This window comes from Bos indicus x Bos taurus, chromosome 5 (genome assembly GCF_003369695.1).
Source record: "Bos indicus x Bos taurus breed Angus x Brahman F1 hybrid chromosome 5, Bos_hybrid_MaternalHap_v2.0, whole genome shotgun sequence".
NCBI classification, from domain to species: domain Eukaryota; kingdom Metazoa; phylum Chordata; class Mammalia; order Artiodactyla; family Bovidae; genus Bos; species Bos indicus x Bos taurus.
Genome location: NC_040080.1, coordinates 69,082,282 through 69,105,769, shown reverse-complemented (window position 1 = coordinate 69,105,769; position 23,488 = coordinate 69,082,282). Strand labels below are relative to the sequence as shown.

General features: G+C 34.7%; 1 protein-coding gene across 5 annotated transcripts in view; it reads right to left on the bottom strand.

Annotated features, from left to right (window-relative positions):
* USP15 (ubiquitin specific peptidase 15) overlaps window positions 1–23,488 on the bottom strand; it is a 128,936-nt gene that overhangs the window by 61,693 nt on the left and 43,755 nt on the right. For all 5 annotated transcript variants that reach the window (XR_003511169.1, XM_027542415.1, XM_027542413.1 and 2 more), the window contains exons 4-6: window positions 12,620–12,746; window positions 8,019–8,164; window positions 2,681–2,742 (exon numbers count right to left, since the gene is read on the bottom strand). Coding sequence is in view for 4 of the 5 variants with exons in the window: in XM_027542415.1 (XP_027398216.1) it covers window positions 2,681–2,742; window positions 8,019–8,164; window positions 12,620–12,746 (335 nt within the window). In the remaining variant the exon portion in view is untranslated. The remainder of the gene's footprint in view (window positions 1–2,680; window positions 2,743–8,018; window positions 8,165–12,619; window positions 12,747–23,488) is intronic.

The following is a 23,488-nucleotide window of genomic DNA, read 5'->3' as shown; positions in this document are numbered from 1 at the left end:
TTCTACCATGTGTTTTTTAGTATCTCTCTAAAGTAATTTCTACTCTTGTATTACATCCAACTAAGTGGAGTAAAAATAAAATGTAATTAATATACTTGGGCATATTCCTACAAAAAATTTAAATAAACTTCACAGAAGATAAAAAGGACAGAGAATAACTCACTAAAGGTATATTTTAGTTCTGAAGGAAATTAAGTGGCAGGCTGTTCTCTTTTATTAGCTAGGTTGGTTAACAATGACTAAATTATCATAAATTTAAAAACCGTTATTTTAAGGATTTCAAAACACAAATTCACAATCTTTCATCAGAAAATCTGAAATTCCAAAAGCTTTGAAAACTTAAAAAAATCTCCATGATTCCCTTAAGGGCAATCTAACCTGAACTGATATGAGCTATTTATACTCCTTATTTATCCTGCTCGGTGTGAATACTTAATGAATACTAATGTGCTTAACTATGAGAGTCTCCCTGGACGTTACAGAAATAGTAAAATAGTAAGTGGCACATGTGACACATTACTTCTCAAATGTCTACAAAGTCGAAATACTGAAATACAACTAGCCCTAAGTGTTTTTGATAATGAAATGTGGATCTGAAAATCCTAAAACCAGTAAAAATACTTCCTGCCATGCAGCATGTTACCCTTTCACTCTGTTGATTGTTTCTGTTACTGTGTGCAAACTTTTTAGTTTGATATAGTCCCTTTTGTCTATTATTGCTTTTGTTGCTAGTGCTTTTGCTGTCATATTCAATATATCACTGCCAAGACCAATGTCATGCTTTATAGACTCAGGTCTTGTTTTTAAATCTTTAAACAACATATCTGATAAGAGGTTAATATTCAAAATATCAATATATAAGAAACTCATTACAATTCAACAGCAAAACCCTCAAATAACCAGATTTACAAATGGGTCTAGGGCTTGTTTGAACAGACATTTCTGCAAAGAAGGCACACAAACAGGTAATAAGTATGTTAAAAAGATGCTCAATATCAGAAATCACTGGGAAATGCAAATCATACCACAATGAGATACCACCTCACACCTGTTAGGGTGTTTATTACCAAAAGGACAAAAGTAAACGAGAGCCAGCAAGGATGTGGGGAAACTGGAACCCTTGTAAACTGCTGCAGTGTAAAATGGTATAGGCACTACAAAAACAGTAAGCAGGTTCCTTAAAAAATTAGAACTAGAACTATCACATGATCCAGAAATCTCACATTTGGGTGTACATACAAAGGAAATGAAATCAGTATCTTGAAGAGGCATCTGCACTCCCAAGTTCATAGTAGTATAATTTAAAATAGCCCAGATGATAGAAACAACCTGAATGTTTGTTGATGGACAAATGGATAAAGAAAATATACAAAGGACTTTTATTCAGCCTTGAAAAAGGAACGAAATCATGCCATATTTGATAACATGGATGAACGTCCTAAGGGACAGTATGCTTGGTAGTGGGTTAGTTGCTACATTGTGTCTGATTCTTTATGGCCCCATGGTCTGTAGCCTCACCAGCCTTCTCTGTCCATGGGATTATCCAGGCAAGAATATTAGAGTGGGTTGCCATTTTCTTTTCTAGGGGATCTTCCCAATCCAGGAATCAAACCCATGTGTCTTGCACTGGCAGGCAGATTCTTTACCACTGAGCCATCAGGGAAGCCCTTGTTACTATTAAGCCCTGCAAAGATGATCTTATTCCTACAGACATCCAGCCCAATGGCTTTGTTAATAGCATGGACTGTATTTAAATAATGCAAAAATCAGAAGAATTGAAATTTTGCAAAGGATAATATAAGCAGGCTATACAATACAGAGATAATCGTATTTCACTTCATGAAAGCTATCAAAGACTAGATTTTTTTCAAAAAGCAATAAGTCCATATGACTGAGGATAATATGTCCAGTAAAGTAAGACAATTCTCAGAAAGACAATATTGTGTGATTTCACTTGTATGAGGCTATGCAAACTAGTCAAACTCATAGAAACAGAGAGCAGAATGGAGATTCCCAGGGGCTGAAGAAGGGAAAAATGAGGAATTACTGTTCAACAGGAATAAAGATTGCTACACGATGAATAAATTCTAGAGATCTTCTGTAGAACAATGTACCTACAGTTAACAATACTGCAAGTGCACACACTTAAAACTTTGTTAAGCGGACAGATATCAAGTTATGTTTTTTTTACCATAATTTAAAAAATTTTAATAGAAGATTCCTAATTTTTTCATTGCTCTTTTACCATCAAAATAAAACTCTTCTATCTCTACTTGTACTTTTATACTCTATTTATTTAAATAAATAAAAAGTATTACTTTCACATCAGATTCATTTTGATAAAGAATATTCTTTTAACAGACACTTTAAAAAAATCACAAAAAGCTTGAAAAATATTAAACAAAATGTTTAGTGATTTGATTGTATTAGTGCACCATTACATTTATAACATTTATACATTATTTTAAAAGAAAGTATTGGAAAGCTTTTAAATTACAGCATATTAATTTAGGTGCAAATTTAGACAACTCCTATACTTAGAATAAAACACTAAAGTATTAAAAAGTTAAATACATTTGGATATATAGTTGGATATAATTACGTTCTTCTATCATTCTGTATTATCTGAAATCAAAGCTTCAAAATCATGTATTAAGCCATAAAAGGTGAGAGCACTTACTTAGGAGTAGACGGACCCCTTGGCCATGTTCCATCTTCATTTTTCTGTTCTATCACTAACACCTGCAAATAAGACAATAATAGAGTGTTTTTCCTTAACGCTGAAGTTAAAATAGCTTAAGAAGATTAGCTGTATATGCTAAATAACTAAAGCAACTCTGCAGTGACTTATAGGACACAGTAGACAAGGTAAAGAGGTATCTGCACTTTGATTTCAAAGCGGGTCAAGGGAGATAAAGAGACCTTGAATATAAGACGTCGGCAATGACAGAAAGAAAGACGGTAACAAACTACAAGGAAAATCACTGGTTCTATGACTTAAAGCATTAAAAAAGTTTAAACCAAGTTGATAGAAGTTTTTTGAATCTGGGGAGTATGTTTTCTGTTTGTTGCTTGTAAAAGTACTGTGCAAAAAACAGATGCTCAATAAATGGTTATAGTTGTTCTTAAACATGCTGATATATGATCTCAGTCAACTATTGTTACGCAAATACTGAGGAACAGAGACAAAGACAGTTCCAAATTACAGATTATATATGATTTGTCAGGGGCTTTGATTTGAGAGAATAGCATTGAAATATGTATATTATCATATGTGAAACAGATCGCCAGTCCAGGTTCGATGCATGAGACGGGGTGGGGTGCTCAGGGCTGGTGCACTGGGATGACCCTGAGGAATGGGACAGGGAGGGAGGTTCAGGATGGGGAACAAATGCAAACCCATGGCTGGTTCATATCAATGTATGGCAAAAACCACTACCATATTGTAAAGTAATTAGCCTCCAATTAAAATAAATAAATTTAAAATTTAAAAAAAGAAGAAATTTGTCCTTATTTACATTATCACTGTATAAATTAGAAAATCTTTTAAGATATAAATGATAGAACCATGTATGAAAATCAGACTGCAGTTCCCTACTGCAGCATAGTTAGGGTAGACACAAATCACCTCTAGCAAATGAAAGGTACAGGCTGAGGTGAACTATATTTTAAAATAAAACCCCAGAATCTTTTTTCATTATCTTCCAATCTAAAAAAGAAGGCTCTCTTCTAGGTTTTAGTAGGGGTGAGTCTGTGCAAAGAAGAAAAACCAAAATAATTAACAAAAGAAATAAGTGATCTCTACAAGTTAGTATCTAAATTTCCACAGGAAAACTATAATATAGAAAATATGCCTGGAAGCAAATTCAAGGCATTAAAATTTGCATATATTCTACACTACATTTTTATCAACTCTTTTAAAGTTGCAATTTTGTTACCTGTTCTATATATTCTTAGTAATATACTTCTTTATTGATAAAATAATTTAAAAAATTTTTATTTGGAGGATAACTGCTTTACAATGTTGTGCTGGTTTCTGCAGTATAACAATGTGAATGAGTCATAAGAAGGGGACCTATGTATACTTAGTAATATACTTTTGTGGACTATATGTTTCAGGCAATTTCTAAGTTGGCATTTGGATATTAACCATGTAAAAATGTAAGCCTGATTCAGAATACATATACAAATGAAATACTGATTTAAAAAATTCATGGAACCATGTTGTTGATGAAGAAGTGAAGTCGCTCAGTCGTGTCCGACTCTTTGTTGTTGATAAACTATGCTAATTAAAACACTAATGTTATCTTTGTGTGCGGTGTGTTAGTTGCTCAGTCGTGTCTGACCCTCTACGACCAATGGACTGTATGTAGCGCACAAAGCTCCTCTGTCCATGGGATTTTCCAGGCAAGAATATTGGAGTGGTTTGCCATTTCCTCCTCCAGGGGATCTTCCCAACCCAGAGATCGAACTCGCATCTCCTATGTCTCCTGCATTGCAAGCAGATTCTTTACCCAGTGAGCTATTGGGGAAGCCAAAGTTACCTTTAAATTATTTCCTATAAACAAAAAGCACATGTGAGGAACTTCCCTGATGGTCCAGTGGTTAAGACTCCGTGCCCTTGGTGCAGGGAGCACATGTTCGATCCCTGGGTGGGGAACTAAGATCCTGCAAGCCATACAGCTTGACCAGAAAACAAAAAACAAACTCCCAAAACACACATGAAGTATAGGTAATACATTAAGAATAGTGCACTGTATACCTGCCATCCTGACACCTCCCTGATCATATTCCTCTCCCTAACTACCACAGGCAATTAACTATTATGCTCAATTTCTGGTTTAAGATGATATAGTCATATATTTACATAGTTTTACATGTTTATAAAGTTGAGTTTGCTGAGTAATTTTTAACTTCTGAAGGAAGGATTTCCTGTGCTACAACTTATAACTGTATAGACATCTAAGTAAAAATTATACTTTATTAAAAAACATATACACATAAACTATGTCTCTGCTGCTGCTGCTAAGTCATTTCAGTTGTGTCCGACTCTGTGCGACCCCATAGATGGCAACCTACCAGGCTCCTCCGTCCCTGGGATTTTCCAGGCAGGAACACTGGAGTGGGTTGCCATTTCCTTCTCCAATGCATGAAAGTGAAAAGTGAAAATGAAGTCGCTCAGTTGTGTCCCACCCTCAGCGACCCCATGGACTGCAGCCTTCCAGGCTCCTCTGTCCATGGGATTTTCCAGGCAAGAGTACTGGAGTGGGGTGCCTTTGCCTTTTCTGAACTTAGTCTCTAGCAGCACTTAAATCAGCTATAAAGCAAAAGAGTATAGCTATAGAAAATGTCAAAGGTATATATTTAATATCTTTGCTTACAGTTTGTTTTTTAAAGGAAGATCCTAAAGCTGAAGAATCAAAAAAATATTTAAAGTTTAACTGTAACCTTTAATCCCAAGCAGTATTTGTATTTTAAATTCCTTTTGTCTTTACAATTAATGTTGAATGCCATCAGAAATGCTAAAACTCATTTCCTTACTCAAATGTATCATTTTCTGAATAAAATTTTCATCATTTAAGGTTAAAACCTTAACTCAAAATGAAAATATTTAAAAAAATATTAAATTGAACATACACATACAAGAAAGAGAGGTAAAGACCATCTATTTTGAGAGGCAAACTCTTCAATAATGTATCTTTGTTTCACTTTCTAATGAGGATATTTTCTATTTCAGTAAGAAAAAAAAATTGTTTTAAGTCTAAGATAGTGTTCAGTTCATTCATCATCATTCAGAAAATAACTGGTCAAAAATCTAGACAATTTCATGCATTTTCTCTGAACCATTTCTATTTCAAAAGATCAAATGTCTCTAAAGATATTCTATAAGAATGTTTAATAAGATATTTAGTCTTATTAAAATAATTCTGTCATCTTCATTCTGATAGATGCATTCCTATCAAGAATATCAAATTACTTAAATTCTCTAAGCCTCAGTCTAATATACATGACAAGGAGAATCACAGACATTACACAGACTCAATTACTGAAAAGATTTAAGAAATAATCCTACATATTTAAACTGTATTCCCTGGAGCAACCTCATGGCCTGATGGATCTTTCTACTGTAAGAGAGAGAGAGCTGGATGGATAAGGAAGGGAGCGTCAAGTAGCCAGTAGTTCCAAATGTCTCAATCTGCTTCAACTGGGTAACTCCTTTAAATTAGAATACATGTTAGATTTTGTAAGATTTTACTTAAGAATATAATGGCTAAAATAAGTGTGAAAATCACTGTTTTACAGCTCAGGACAATATTTGATTATAGTAGGAACAATTTCCATCACATATCAATATCAATTTTAAATTAACACAAAACAAAGCAAAAACTTCCATATCTTGGAGCAGCAGGCTCTGTGTTAGGTATTAAAATATAGGTCCTATTTAGGACACAAAATCCAACCAAAACAAGAACTTCATAGTTTAGCCAGGGAGCTTAATATATAAATAACTGAAGTACACAATGAATGATACAAGCTTCCCTGGTGGCTCAGACAATAACGAATCCGCCTGCAATGCGAGAAACCTGGGTTCGATCCCTGGGTTGAGAAGATCTGCTGGAGGAGGGCATGGCAACCCACTCAAGTATTCTTGCCTGGAGAATCCCATGGACAGAGGAGCCTGGCGGGCTACAGTCCATGGGGTCATAAAGAGTCGGACATGACTGATCAACTAAGCACAGCAAAGTATACAATGAATGATACAAGACATACATGTAAATCATTATGGAAGTTAAGGGAGAAATTTTTTCTCCAAAGTAAAAAAAAAATTCTATGCCTTAGTTAGATACTGAGATAAACAGATCATGAAAGGCTGAAGAAATGATCTGACATTGGAATTGGAAGGATGGATAATCTGATCTGGTTAGATTACATGATAGGATGGGAAGCTTCATTTTAATATTTGGATGTTTAAAAAGAATTTTATTTTGGATGAATACAGGGAATGGAGAGAACAGTACAATGGGCAGATGAAACAACATATATCAAAGAACAAGAGAACGGAACACCATAATAGACTTAAAGACTATAAGTAGTTCAGTTAGGTTTTGTTAGGAATGCAAATCAAAAGGCAAGATTAATCAAAAGACGCTGGAAGAATAAGGTAAAAGGATAAACCATGACTTGCATGCTATGTTAAGGTGCTGGGACTTTATTCTACAATTGTTAAGGAGCCAGGGAAGATTAGTGGAAAGGAAATAATAAGGTTTACATTTTAGAAAGGGTATTCTGGCAGAAATATGGAAGGTTGAGAATGGACATGAAAAGACTGGAAGCAGAGGGATTTGTTAAAACATTACTGAAAAATAAGGGCTGGAAATGGAACAGAGATTAATTAAAGAGAGAGGTGGAAGGAAGAATCAGTAAGACTTGCTGATTGTGTCTAGAAATCTTCATTTCTCAACACATTCGTTTGTTTGGATTACATCATAAAGTCTTTCATTTGTTTGGATTGTATCATAAAGAAAGACCAAACTGGGGGTTGACCCCTTCTAACAGGTATTGGCAAACTACAATTCACTCAGCTCACTGACTGCTTTTGAAAATAAAGTTTGTTGGAACATAGCCATATCCATTTTCTACATATTGTTTACCGTTACTTTCTTGCTACTACAATGGCAAAGTTGTGGTCATGACAGAGATCATAAAGACCGCTGAAACAAAAATATTTATTACTTGATCCTTTACAAAAAGTATGTTGATCCCTTATTATATTAGTTATTTGTCAATGGAAAATAATTTATTTTTAAAAAGTAGGTTATTCTCAAGCTCAAGGAGAGAAGAAGTTATAATTAGTGCATAACTAGTGACCAGCAGAGAAAAGAGAACAGATGAGTTAGAAAAGAGGAAATCAGAGATAGTAGAACCCATTGTAGAGTGTCAGGATAGCCATAAAGTTTATGAATCTCAAAAGCTTCATGGATAGTATGCTTAAAATAAACAGTATTGCTAAACAATACCTGTCCTTGGTATAAACCAGCATCCTGAATGGTGCTGTCTGGTTTATTCAGTGGTTCAAATGTATTACTCATGTATTTGTTCCACAATCTGGTCTCCTTTTCATCTGGAATATTGAAGATTTTTCTTATTTCCTTTTCAATTGTATCTAGACATAAGGAGGAAAGATATGTAAATATAATAAATATTTAATAATGTACACATAGAGATAAGTGCTCACTAGCATAAAAACCCTAAATTTAAAATACTGATAATAATAAGAGAAGATAAACAAATACGTAGGAAATATATAAAGCAATCAAGTTTTTGAGACAGGGTATACTTTTTAGGAACAAAATGATAATTGTAACTCTGACAGATAATTACTTGGAGAAATTAATATCTCAAAGGTAAGAGTTCAATCACATAATACTAAAATATAGTTTACATTATACAGGGTGCACTTTAACTTCTTATACATTATAAAATTAATGTATTCTCTGATGATGTGTTGGTGTTAGAAATTAAAGTATGATTCAGAGATGCCACAGGATGAAATTTCGTTACGACAAAATCAATTTAAGAATAATTTATACTAAGCTGAATATAATTTACAGTTTAAATAGCTAACTGAAATTAAATAGAATATAGAGACAAACAAAAAAGTGCCATCTTTGAAGAGAAGTTGGTCAAAAATCTCTTGATTCTAAGGTAAAACCAGGTATCTTATTTCTAAACCAATTACCTGAGTGGGAGAAGTCTTTTTTAAAAACCCAGAGCAGTTTATCTGTTGTAAAGTAAGATACAGGAGTATCTACATGTTTGAGAGTTATTAAGTTTTGGTACCATATTTAGATGAATCTTTAAAGTATTTTTAAACATTGTCAATAACTCACCTAACTTAGATTTCAAGAAAATTACACTTAAAATATTTTATAACATATGAAGAAATATAAAATACCTCTTTTAGAATACTTAATTTTGGACAAAACATTATTTGTAAAATACTAAGTCTAACAATACATGTTTTCTTAAAAAACAAAAGCCACACCTAACCTACATAATCAAACTTAGTTCAATAGCACTGTTTATGTTCTACTTAGCTTTTAATGCTCTTTAACAGTCTTACAGTGAAAGACAGTTTAATTAAGGCATTAATTACATAGTAAACATTAAAGTGTACTTCAAAACTTAGAGCAAACTAGCCAGAAGATTTAAAAAATTACATCAAATAACTGTAAGTATATTATTAATACTACTTTGTATTTTGGCAGCACTGATTTTTTAACTGAAGTGTAAATCCATATGGAAAAATGCACAAATCGTCAATATATAATGATGAACTTCGAAAGTGGATACACCCATGTAAGCAGTACAAAAAACAGAAAATCACCTACGAAGGAGGCTACAGGAAGAAGTCAAGGAAGGGAGGTTATTTTAGTCTTTCTATAAAAATGAATACTTGTTTCCTGATTGAAGCAATAAATCTTGCTCATTGCAAAAACACATAAAATACAAATAAAATGTTCACCTAGAGATAACCACTGTTACCATTTTGATATTTTTTCTTCTAGGCTTTTTCCTATTCAGTTCAGTTCAGTTCAGTCGCTCAGTCGTGTCCGACTCTTTGCGACCCCATGAATCGCAGCACGCCAGGCCTCTCTGTCCATCACCAACTCCCGGAGTTCACTCAGACTCACGTCCATCGAGTCAGTGATGCCATCCAGCCATCTCATCCTCTGTCGTCCCCTTCTCCTCCTACCCCCAATCCCTCCCAGTATCAGTCTTTTCCAATGAGTCAACTCTTCGCATGAGGTGGCCAAAGTACTGGAGTTTCAGCTTTAGCATCATTCCTTCAAAAGAAATCCAGGGCTGATCTCCTTTAGAAGGACTGGTTGGATCTCCTTGCAGTCCAAGGGACTCTCAAAAGTCTTCTCCAGTACCACAGTTCAAAAGCATCAATTCTTCGGCGCTCAGCTTTCTTCAAAGTCCAACTCTCACATCCATACATGACCACTGGAAAAACCACAGCCTTGACTAGACAGACCTTTGTTGGCAAAGTAATGTCTCTGCTTTTGAATATGCTATCTAGGTTGGTCATAACTTTTCTTCCAAGGAGTAAGCAGCTTTTAATTTCATGGCTGCAGTCACCATCTGCAGTGATTTTGGAGCCCCCCAAAATAAAGTCTGACACTGTTTCCACTGTTTCCCCATCTATTTGCCATGAAGTGATGGGACCAGATGCCATGATCTTCATTTTCTGAATGTTGAGCTTTAAGCCAACTTTTTCACTCTCCTCTTTCACTTTCATCAAGAGGCTTTTGAGTTCCTCTTCGTTTTCTGCCCTAAGGGTGGTGTCATCTGCATATCTGAGGTGATTGATATTTCTCCCGGCAATCTTGATTTCAGCTTGTGCTTCTTCCAGCCCAGCATTTCTCATGACATACTCTGCATATAAGTTAAATAAGCAGGGTGACAATATACAGCCTTGACGTAGTCCTTTTCCTATTTGGAACCAGTCTGTTGTTCCATGTCCAGTTCTAACTGTTGCTCCCTGACCTGCATACAGGTTTCTCAAGAGGCAGGTCAGGTGGTCTGGTATTCCCATCTCTTTCAGAATTTTCTACAGTTTATTCTGATCCACACAGTCAAAGGCTTTGGCATAGTCAATAAAGCAGAAATAGATATTTTTCTGGAACTCTTGCTTTTTTGATGATCCAAAGGATGTTGGCAATTTGATCTCTGGTTCCTCTGCCTTTTCTAAAACCAGGTTGAACATCAGGAAATTCACGGTTCACATACTGCTGAAGCCTGGCTTGGAGAATTTTGAGCATTACTTTACTAGCATGTGAGATGAGTGTAACTGTGTGGTAGTTTGAGCATTCTTTGGCGTTGCCTTTCTTTGGTAATGGAATGAAAACCACATATATATTTGAAAGTGGATGTTGTTCTTTTAGTTCAAATTGTATAAATATGGATTTTTCCATGTGTACTTGTAAAGATCTTACGTAAAGTTTCATAAACCTACTTAATTGAGTCTGTACAACATTGTTTTCAGCTGTGTGGCATATACTCATTGATTTCTGTCATTTACACATATACTGCACATATCTCTAGAAACTATGTTTTGAAACGTATATTGCTTTTCTAAGAACATAAATGTCTGACTTTGCTTTAGAACAAATTGTGCTATTTTAGTGTAGTTTTATAATATGCTCCCATCATGTCCTTCAAATACCATTTTAAAGATTATTTAAAACATTCTGCATGAAAATAGCATTAAAGTATTTAAGAAATAAAAAAATTAAATAAAATAAAATAAAGTGCATCTAATGACTGATTTCAACAAGGAAAGTTATATAGGTGTAATTCATAAATTTGCTAATCTCACTTCCTTGCTGAATTCTACATTAAGTATTATGTCCTTCTCCAGTGACCATTTACATTTTACAACAAGATCAATGTTATCACCAATAATTTTCTTTTCCAAGAACTTTATTTGAAAATAACTACTATTTATAATTTTTATTTTCAGTTTTTTCATCAAAAAGCACTGCAATTGTTAGTAAATGCATAACCATGTATTTACAAAGCATTTTATTCAATATATTCCTTTTTAAAACTGAAGTATAATTGACTTGCAGTATTATATTAGTATTAGGTGTGTGACATAATGGTTTAAAATTTACATTTTAGCCACTTTCAAATTTGCAATATAATATTACTGAGTACAGTCACCATGCTGTACATGAAAGCCTCATGATTTATTTTATAACCAGAAGTTTATACCTCTTAATTTCCTTCACCCATTTCACCCAACCCCCAAGCCCCACTCATCTGGCAGCCAATCTGTTCTTTGAATCTATGAGCTTTGTTTTGTTTATTCAATACATCCTTGATCTATAATTAAAATGTAGCTTTTAAGCAGAATTTTAAAAATGTACATATTTTAAAACATTTACATATATTTTAACATTTTATACATCTATTTGTGTAGATAGGTAAATATATGGGCTTCCTTGGTGGCTCAGACAGTAGATATATAAACATATGTAGATATATAAATATATAGACAGAGTTAGGCACACATATTTGATACTATAATTCTGTAACCTACTCATTATATAAAAAAAATCAGTGAGTCATAATAATGCTAAGCCCACTACTTTACTAGCTATTTAATTGTATTTGGACTCCCAAGAATGAGAGAAAAAACAAATTAAACAAGTCATTCTTCATGCTAAAGAAGGGTAAATTATTATTATTAAAAAGTACATTACCTGACAAAGTTTTACCTAAGCAAGTATTTAAAGTTCTACATTAATTTATAATTCATGTTACAAACATGACATATATTTTCAAATGCTAAATTAAAACTATAATTATTTGATTTTTTAAAAAGTAAAATGGCACAAATATTAAACTCATCTAATAATGTAAAGTACATCTAGAAATGATAAACAGTTCAACTTTAAGCTATGACATATTGTATCAAGCTTGGAAATCTGTAATATCTAAGGATAAACCTTTAAAACTGTTTTCATCTTAGTAGCATAGAACAAATAGAATTTTAAATAAATTTTGAATAGCAATGGTTTAACAAAGAAACAGGATCTTGCATTACCTATTGTGTCAGCTTTGCTAAATCTTCGTGTTACAACATTGTTCATGTTTCCATTTTCACAGAGCTTCAATTCTGTGAGATATACTTCTACTTTGCAGTGCTTTACAAACATACCCTGTTCAACCACCTAGAAAACAAAACAAACTAGTGTCAGCTATAGCTTGATATATCTTACTGTTTTGAATAACATATCTCTAAAAAGACTTTAGAAAAAGCAGATGTCCAGTGAAAAAACCATAACTATTAAAACTCATTAATATAAAAGATACTGGATAGCTGAAAAAGAAAGGAACATTTTTGGAAATATTAATATTTAACAGAATATGAACAATCATGATACAAATATTAACAGACAGTATAGTAAGGCATTCTACTACTCTATGGAGATACTTTGGTATACTATAAATAATGAATACACTTAGTATTTATGATGAGAAAGTGCATGCAAAGTGTAAATACGGTTCGGATTAAAGATACAGACATACTTTATCTTTTAGCACTTGATCTCAAGCAAAAAACCTTTAAAAACCACTTAAAGTTTTATATAATTTCAGCTAGCAACAGCTATAATAACACTCTGTATGTTAAAATAAATCTTTTAAAACAGTAACTCCAAATTACTGTTGCCAAAATATTCAGCTATGCCCTGTAATTGATATGTTAGTTTTCCATCCTAAGATGACTTTGTTTGACCTTTAAATGCACACTGAGTAGTTCCAGGCAACAAATGAAAGGGAAAAAAAAGTTGCTAAACATGCAAGCAATAAAGCAGAAAGAGAAGAAATGTATATATTAGGGTCACCTTTTTAATAAGTATATTTCCTTTTGATCTTCTAAAGGTTAACTGTAGGATTTCAGTCATGAACACTGTTTCTGAAAATAGTAATCAGCCTGATACGTGATACATTAGACAAATATGGCAAAAGGGAGGCTCCAAATGACTGTTGTACTCACTTGCTTAGCATCAATTCAGTAAGGGACTCAGAATTTGTCTTTCACTTGCAGGGAAGTTGTTTCAGCTCAAAAAGTTCAAAGGTAGTTTGCTAGCATTTAAAACGTCCAATTCAATGCTAATTTTTATGATACTTTATAATATATATTCTCCTAATCATACTTGTTACATTTCTAAAGTAATAGTGTGCGATTCTGTAATGAACGCATTATATAAACTAGTATATTACTGTCTAAACCAGAACTAATTTGTTTTATATCATATTTGAAGTTAAGCATGAAGCAAAGGATATTACATTATCTATAAGATTAATGGAGCTATAAAGCTAAGAATCAAATATTCCTAACAATCAGAAATTTCTGCTCTGGGACTCAATATTCGAGTAAGAATATGTTAGTTACTAATCATCAGTAGGTTGCCAAACTGAGGTACTCACAGGCCTCATTTTATGCAGGGGGTCGGGGGTGGGGGAGGAAATTCTAACAGTAGAGCAGGTAATGGGATAAGTAAACAGGATAAAATTTAAAAAAAAAGAGAAAACCGTCCATTATGATTTACATTGAGGTATGTATTCTCTAAGTAAGCAGTTTCTTTTCCTGGAAAGAATCTGGTGATTTAACTGTCAGAAGCTCACTGTCAACAATAAATAAACATTAATTCCCTATTTCACTACTATATTACAACACAGACATCAACAAGGATCTATGGTATAGCACAGGAAACTCTACTCAACATTCTGTGATAATCTACATGAGAAAAGAATCTAAATAAGGATGACTACATAGACATGTATAACTGACTCATACTGCTATACACCCCAAACCAACGTAACTCTGTAAATCAACTATACTCCAAAAAACAAAAATTTTTAAAAAATTTTTAAAAAATTAAGAGTACTTCAAAACACACTCTTTATTAGGGTTCAGAATTTTTTCATTTTTTTCTTTTCTCCAACACCTTACAGTGATAATTAGCACTACTCAGAATACTATTGCTGTACTTAGAAGATTATACTGTTTCCAAAAGTAGTATATTAAAAAGCAGTTTTTTAAAGCAAGATATGAATTTGTCCTCCAACAATTTTTATTTGCAAGAATCATACTACATGAATGATTAAAGACTGAATACAACAGCACTGCATCAGAGAAAAATAATTAGCATATTTATATATTAGTGTCATAATACGTACATTATTTGTTCATTTAGTAACTCCTTTATATTTGTGTATATAAAGTATCCTATCTTCATTAAAAATGTTTGTGCTGAAAATAACCTTTAAAATGATGGCTATTAAGACTGTAATAGGAAGAAACAGGTTTATAAAATACCAGATACAAAGTTACATTTATCTAGTTACTATAACCATTAAAATATACATTTGATATAAGACAGAAAGGTGAATGTTCAGAAATAACAGTTATGTTTCAGAATTAGAGATGACAGCTAAAATGTTTTTTTCCTAGGTGAATTATAATATTTTTCTACATCAGAGATAAAGAGCAAGCACAAGATGAAATCTATGCTTGGATTCTATTAATTCATGGCCACAATGAAGGTCAAGTTTCTTTACTAAGTTAGTTAGGGAAATACAAGATAAAGCTGAATTAAACATAATTTCCATTTGTTCATTTTGCTTTGAACACTAGTGGGCAATCTGACTAACGTCATGAAATATACCTGATAAACCTAATGTAGTGTACTCTTTACAGTGGCTTATGAAAGAATTGACTTCAAGTGCCTACTTCTCCCCTCTTGGAAAGAGGAAGTAACTTCTAAAGAAATCTGTTACTTCAAAACAATTTGATAACACTGGGCCTAATGGACACATTTACTATTTTTGAGGAGTTATACTCATTTTAGCAGCATTTACTAAGTACCTATGTTCAGTGTTAGAAATACACAATGAATTAGATCCAGACCTTGAAATCAGGGTAAGAACACCTAGTGGTAAAAAGACAGACAGACTAGTCGAGAAGTATAATACAAATATGAAATCACAGGTGTTAATGTGTAACACAAATCTTATTTGTGATATTCTATACAAACATTTCAGGACACTTTAAAAACAAGAACACAAACATAACCATATTATCACACCTAAAGTATTAAAATGAATACCTTAATATCAAATATCCATTAAATTAAAACCAATTAAAATAAAAATGATTTTTAATATCAATCCAAATAAAGCCCATACACTGCAATTGAGAAGTCTCAAGTGTCTTTTAACCAAAAAATTCACCATTTATCTTTTTATTCTTGCAATTTTTAGTAAGACTACTTCATAGATTGTGAGTTATATTCTAATAAGACGCAGATAATATCTAGTTGCCCCTCTTTTTATGATGTCGGTGGCTCAGATGGCAAAGAATCTGCCTGCAATGTGGGAGACCCATGTTCAGTCCCTGGGTCAGGAAGATCCCCTGGAGAAGGAAATGGCAACCCACTCCAGTATTCTTGCCTGGAGAATCCCATGGACAGAGGAGCCTGGTGGGCTATAGTCCATGAGGTCACAAACAGTCGGACATGACTGAGTGACTAAGCAGCAGCAGCAGACATTAATTAACCAACACCTAGATCAGAGGTGGGGCTTCCCTGGTGACTCAGTGGTAAAGAACTCATTTGCCAATGAAGGAGACAAGGGTTCAATCCTTGGGTCGGGGAGATCCCCTGGAGAAGAAAATAGCAACCCACTCCAGTACTCTTTTCTGGGAAATCCCATGGACAGAGGAGACTGTAGGGCTACAGTCCATGGGGTTGCAAAAGTCAACAAAGCAACTAAACAACAACAGACCAGGGGTGGGCTGACTCTGATCCATAGGCTAAAACTATTTTTTTTTTTTTGTAAATAACTTTACTGGAACACAGTTATTCCCATTTGTTTCAGTTCAGTTCAGTTAAGTCACTCAGTCGTGTCCGACTCTTTGCGACCCCATGAATCGCAGCACGCCAGGCCTCCCTGTCCATTACCAACTCCCGGAATTCACTCAAACTCACAACCATCGAGTCGGTGATGCCATCCAGCCATCTCATCCTCTGTCGTCCCCTTCTCCTCCTGCCCCCAATCCCTCCCAGCATCAGAGTCTTTTCCAATGAGTCAGTTCTTCGCATTAGGTGGCCAAAGTACTGGAGTTTCAGCTTTAGTATCATTCCTTCCAAAGAAATCCCAGGGCTGATCTCCTTTAGAATGGACTGGTTGGATCTCCTTGCAGTCCAAGGGACTCTCAAGAGTCTTCTCCAACACCACAGTTCAAAAGCATCAATTCTTCGGCGCTCAGCCTTCTTCACAGTCCAACTCTCACATCCATACATGACCACTGGAAAAACCATAGCCTTGACTAGATGGACCTTTGATGACAAAGTAATGTCTCTGCTTTTCAATATGCTATCTAGGTTGGTCATAACTGTCCTTCCAAGGAGTAAGCGTCTTTTAATTTCATGGCTGCAATCACCATCTGCAGTGATTTTGGAGCCCCCCAAAATAAAGTCTGACACTGTTTCCACTGTTTCCCCATGAAGTGATGGGACCAGATGCCATGATCTTCGTTTTCTGAATGTTGAGCTTTAAGCCAACTTTTTCACTCTCCTCTTTCACTTTCATCAACAGGCTTTTGAGTTCCTCTTCACTTTCTGCCATAAGGGTGGTGTCATCTGCATATCTGAGGTGATTGATATTTCTCCCGGCAATCTTGATTCCCACTTGTGCTTCTTCCAGCCCAGCGTTTCTCATGACATACTCTGCTTATCAGTTAAATAAGCAGGGTGACAATATACAGCCTTGACGTATTCCTTTTCCTATTTGGAATCAGTCTGTTGTTCCATGTCCAGTATCACCAATGGCTGTGTTTGCACCCAAAACAGCAGAGATAAGTAGCTGCCAAAGTGAATATTTTGGCCCATAAAGCTGAAAAGATTTATTGTCTTTTACAGAGTAAGCTTGGTGACCCTTTGACCATTAACTCATTAGGTCTTCTTCAATTTTGCTCAGTAGTGTTTGGTAATTTTCATTGTAGAAAAGCAGTTTTTCTAAGTTTTATTTCTTGGTACTTTTATCTCTTCAGTTCAGTTCAGTTGCTCAGTCATGTCCGACTCTTTGAGACCCCATGAATTGCAGCACGCCAGGCCTCCCTGTCCATCACCAACTCCCGGAGTTCACTCAAACTCATGTCCATCGAGTCGGTGATGCCATCCAGCCATCTCATCGAAACATTATTTTAAAATTCAACTTTGTTGATTATATATAATTGGTTTTTCTATTAATACATTTACTTTATATCCATTCCCCTTGTGAAACTTAATTATTAATATTAATGGCTTATTTGGTAGAGCTTTTGGAATTTTCAACATATACAATTATGTCTTCTAAACATTACTATTTTACTTCTTCATCTTCAATCTTTATTCTTCCTCACATTACCACCTGGCTAAGACTTCTAATATAGTTATCCTTGTCTTGTCCCTGATCTGAGAGGGACAGCTTTGAACACTTTATCAATAAGTACTGTCTGCAACAGCTTTAGCTTTCTATTTCTAGTTTTAAAAAAAATCATAAATTGATACTGAGTTTTATCAAATGCATTTTCTGTATCTACTGAGATGGTTTTTCTACTTTATTCAGATAATACTAAAATTATAACAAGTGATTTTCTAAGTAAAATAAAAATTGTGTTTGAAAAAAATCCAGCCTATTTATTTTTAAACTTTTTATTTTATATTGGAGTATAGACAATTAACAATGTTGTGATAGTTTCAGGTGAATAGTGAAGGGACTCAGCTGTACATATACATGTATCCATTCTATCCCTGCAGCCTGGCCATTTTTAACTCTTTTTTTTTGCCCATTTCTGGCCTGGCTTGCTAATACTGTGTTATTAAATATTTGGTAGAATATTCACTGGTGATGCCTTCTGGAGTTAACAGTCTTCTTTGTGAAAAGATGTTTATTTAATGATTTAGCTTCTTTATTCAGACATGGCAATTGAGATTTTCTATTTCTCACTCAACACTAGTACATTCTTCTCTAGACATTTGACATTCTTCTAGACATCTGTCCACTTCACCTAAATTTTCAAATTACATAAAATTGTTCAAAATCAATCTTTTAAAAAAGGTCTTTGGACTCTGCTATTGTATTCCCCTTTTCATTCCTAATACAGATGACTTGTGCCTATTTTCCTTTTATTCTTGATCAGAGTCTTCCCAGGACTCATCTTTATTTTACTAGTCAAATTGCAATGTTCTTTACAATTAGTCAACTTTGGTCATTTAATGCATTTTTTTGTTCTGTTTTATGTCTACTTCATTTAGTTCTTGATTAGTCTTAATTTCCTTTTCTTCTTTTCTTGAGACAACAGTCTTCCTTCTTTTGCAGTATTTACATTCAAAGAATGACTTAAGTCACTTTTATGCTGTATAGTTACCAACCAGTTCAAAATATGTCTAATTTTACATGTTAATCTTCTATGACCGAAGAATTACTTAGAAGTACACTGTTTCATTTCTAGGTAGCTGAGGGATCATCTAGTTATCTTTTTGTTACTGACTTCTAAATTCCTTGAGAGACAGAAAATACACTGAATAATTTCTAGCATACAGTATTGGAATTTGCTTGATGGCCCAGCATGTGTTAAAAAATATTTGTATCCTGCACTAAGTGCAGCGCATGTCAATTAGGTCACAGTGGTTAATCACGTTCAAATCTGCTTCCGAGCTTATTCATGTGTTATTGGCAGGCCTCTGTTCCTTTGCAGCTGTTGGCAGAGACTTCAGTTCCTCATCATGTAAGTCTTTCCATAGGCTGAATGCATGACATATGGCTTCACTCAAGAGTGACTGATCCAAGAGAAAGCAAGAGAGCCCTCCCAAGTTAGAAGTGTCAGTATCTTTTATAAACTCATTTTGACAACATATAATACTATAACTTCTGCTGTATTTTACTAGTCACAGAGACCAACTCTGGGATGATATAGATTACATGAGTATGAATAACAAGAGGTGGTGATAACCTGGGTGCAATCGTCAAGGTTATCTCCTACAGTACACTCCTCTGGTACCAATAAAGTTATTGTTCCTGTCACCAACATGCAAAATACACTCCACCCATGCAAAGCTCCCAACTGGTCCCATCCCATTATAGCATCAACTCAAAGTTCAGACACGTGTCATCTATATCTGATGAAGGTACAGATGAAGATTCTTGGGTATAAGTTCCTTAAGCATCTTGAGTATGGGCCTATAGATCTATGGGCCTGTGAACGAGAAGATAAATTTACTGCCCCACTTACACCCAAAATAAAATGGTGGGGAAGGCAGAAGATAATCTCAGACAGATATTTCTGTTAAAGTGGGGAAATGAAGGGGTACAAAGAAGTTATTAGTCTACAGAAATTCTGAAATCCACCTGAGCAAACACTGAAAGTTCCTTGATTAGAGCTCACTCTTGCCTTGACCTGAAAAAACTACTCTTCGTAACACCTGGTTGTTTTCTGAGTCACCTTCTTTCATGAAAGTCAGCACATGTTTGCAGTTGAGTAAATTCTTAGTCTGATCCCTGCCTGTGTAAGTCTGGGAGGCCAAAGGTTTCTAAAATTTTACGCTGTCTCTACAGTCCAAAATGACAGTGATTCTTGAAAACACTGGATCTTTACTGGATTTCACTGGAGTTTCACCCAGGAGGCAAAAGTCAAAACCACAAATGTTATCTAGGTAAGTCCCTTCTACTCTGGGTTTATATTGAGAAGGCTCAGGGACACCATCCTGAAGCTTCTTAGAAGCCCTATAGTCCTAAAAGCCATATATTGAAAGGAAGAGCAAAGAACACCCTGAAATTCTTTAAAGGGCCTTTTTTTCTGAAGTGTACCCGAGGCACCACCTTCATCTTTTCTGAGATCTTAACAAAGAAATTTTACAGTCACAACCTTAGGTTTCAACTTTAGACCATGCTTTCTTGAGAATGCCTTGAGTTTGATTTTTGCTTGGAAGCATTTCTTTGTTTCAACATTGTCTGTCATCTGGAGAGGGTAATTTTCAAAACTAGCAAGTCTTGGCTCCTTTTTATTTAACAGTCCTTTCTTTAGCTTCTCTTTTCTCTCATCTGACTAGAAGCAGAACAAGAAGAAACTCAGCAGTACTTTCAATGTTTTGGCAGATTATTAAGTTTATTAAGTGTATTTTTTACCTTTCAGTGACATGTTGTTAAAAGTTTCTTCCATCTTATGACAAAAATCACTGGGTTCCAAGAAGACTTTCCTCACTTTAAGATCTCACTGGCAGCCTCCTCAAAGTCTAAAACTCTACTACTATTCAGGGCACTTTAGGCTTTCATTAATACTCTTAAAATTCTCACAGCTTTTACCCACTTCCCAGTCCCAAAGCCACCACCACATCTCAAGTCTCTGTTACCATAACACACAACTTCCAGGTACGAAAATCAGTATTGCTACCTGTGTGTGTATGCTTATTTGCTCAGTCATGTCTGACTCTTTGCAACCCCATGGACTTAGCCCACCCAGGCTCCTCTGTCCATGGAATTTTCCAAAGAAGAACACTGGAGTGGGTTACCATTTCCTCCTCCAGGGAATCTTTCTGACCCGGGGATCGAACCCAGGGTCTTGTGTCTTCCAGCATTGGCAGGTGGATTCTCTACCACTGTGCCACCTGGGAAGTCCATATTAGCTACTTACTACTATATAATAAATTCCCTGAAGTTTTTATCAGCTTAGCAAAGCAAACGGTATCTCACATAGTTTCTGAGGGTCAAGAATCTAGGGCAGCTTAGCTGGGCTGGTCTGGCTTGGGGTTTCTCACAAGGTTGTTGTCAAGCTGTGGGCTGGGACCTCAATTACTCAAAGTTCAAATGAGACTGGAGGTTTCACTTCCAAGCTCACTCAAATCATTGTTAGCAGATATCCATTCTTCTCTACTGCCCAGAGATCTCAGTTCCTTAACATGTGAGCCCATCCATAGGCTGCCTGAGTGTGCAGGTGAATTTCTCAGACTGAGAAATGAGACAGCAATAGGGTGTGTGCACCCAAGACGTAAAGCCAAGGTGTCTTTTATAATTTAATCTTTAATTTTTAAAATTAGGAGCAATAACATATTAGTTTCAGGTGTACAACACAATATTCAATGTATTCAATATTTATACACATGGTGCAATGATCACCACAGCTAAGTCTAGTTAACATTCATCACCTTACATAATTATGTTTCTTTTCTTACAATGAAAACTTTTAAGATCTTCTAGAAGTCTTAGCAATTTTCAAATATGCAATATCGTATTTTTAACTATAGTCACCACGCTGTACAATATATTCCCATGACTTATTTTACACCTTTTGACCTAAAATCTAATCTTGAAAGTGATATCCTGTACTATGATTCTGCTATATGTCACTGGCCACAAAGACCAGTATAATACAAAACCAGTACAGACCCTGGTACAATGTGGATGGGGACTATTCAATGCTGTGGCTATGAAGAGATGGAGATAATGGGGGTTGTCTTGGGGCAACTATCTGCTAATATTGCTATGTACATAATTTGATACACACCTGACCCTCATAAGAAATTATTACTATTTTAAAGAGCCTACCTTAACACTCATTTATAGTATTTGCTTCTGCCAGTCAGCATTTTTTCCTGTGTTTCCAAGCTTCTGTACAGAGTAAATTTTCATTCTGAAAACAATTTTTATTTCCATTGGTGCAAATATGCTGGTAACACATCCTATCAATTTATCTGAAAACAACTTTTTTCACTATTATTCTTAAGGATGCTTTCCAAGGTTATAGAATTCAAGGTTAGTAATTATTTTCTTTCAGTGTATTGAAGATACAGCATTATTATTATATTTTATTTTGGCTTTCTCTTGAGAAAGCATCTGTCTTACCCTTACTTTGAAGGTAATAAATCTTTTTTTCTGCCTATTACTGGGGATATCTTTGTTTTCTTAACAGTTTTTCTGTGTATGATTTCGTCTGAATTTTTTCAGCTTGGGATTCAGAGCATTTCTTTAACCTGTAGCATGATACCTTGCATCATATTTGGAAAATTCTCAACTATTATTTCCAGTATTACTTTTACCCCATACTGTCTTTCCTTTCCTTTGAGGAGACCACTTAAATCTATGTTACGCTTATTCATTGCATTCCATGTGTCCCTCTTTTTTCCTTATTTTCCACTCTTCAGTCTCTTTAAGCTTTAGTCTATTTTCTAATGGTGTTATCATTTACACATTGTTTCTTTTTAGTCTAGTATTTCACCCAAATAACCACAGATATACAAATATGAACTGTTAATGGGTCAACTTTGTAACATGCTTCAAATAAATCCAAATATGGTTTGGTCAAATAACAAGCACTTAATTCTTAACGTTTTCATATTAGTGTTCAGTTTTAGAATTACATTCTTTTTAACTTTTTTTTTTTAACATAACAAGCACAATATTTTAAGGTTTCTAATACTTCTGTCATCTGGATTCCTCATGAATCTGTTTCCATTATCCATTGTTTCTCTTGGATTTTGGTTCCACTGTACTTCCTGCCTATTTGCCTGTTTTATTTCTGGTTTTAAGATGAATGCCTGATATTTTAAGTGAGACATTTTAGTGATGATTTGAGGCCTAGGAATATGGTTAACTTTGTTTCTACATGAGAGCAGGGGTATTACCAATTCTAGATTTCTTAATGCAATCAGAAATTAGTAAAATTTGAAGCTGGGCTTCAGATTCTAAAAAACCAGTCAAGTCTATTCTTTGAAGTAAGTTCTACTGACATCAGGGTCTGTTCTTTATGTGAGTCTACTGGGATTAGAAGCATAGGAAAAATGGAAATTCCCAGACTTACTGATTTAAACTAAGATTGTGGCACCTGGTCCCATCACTTCATGGCAAATAGATGGGAAAACAGTGACAGACT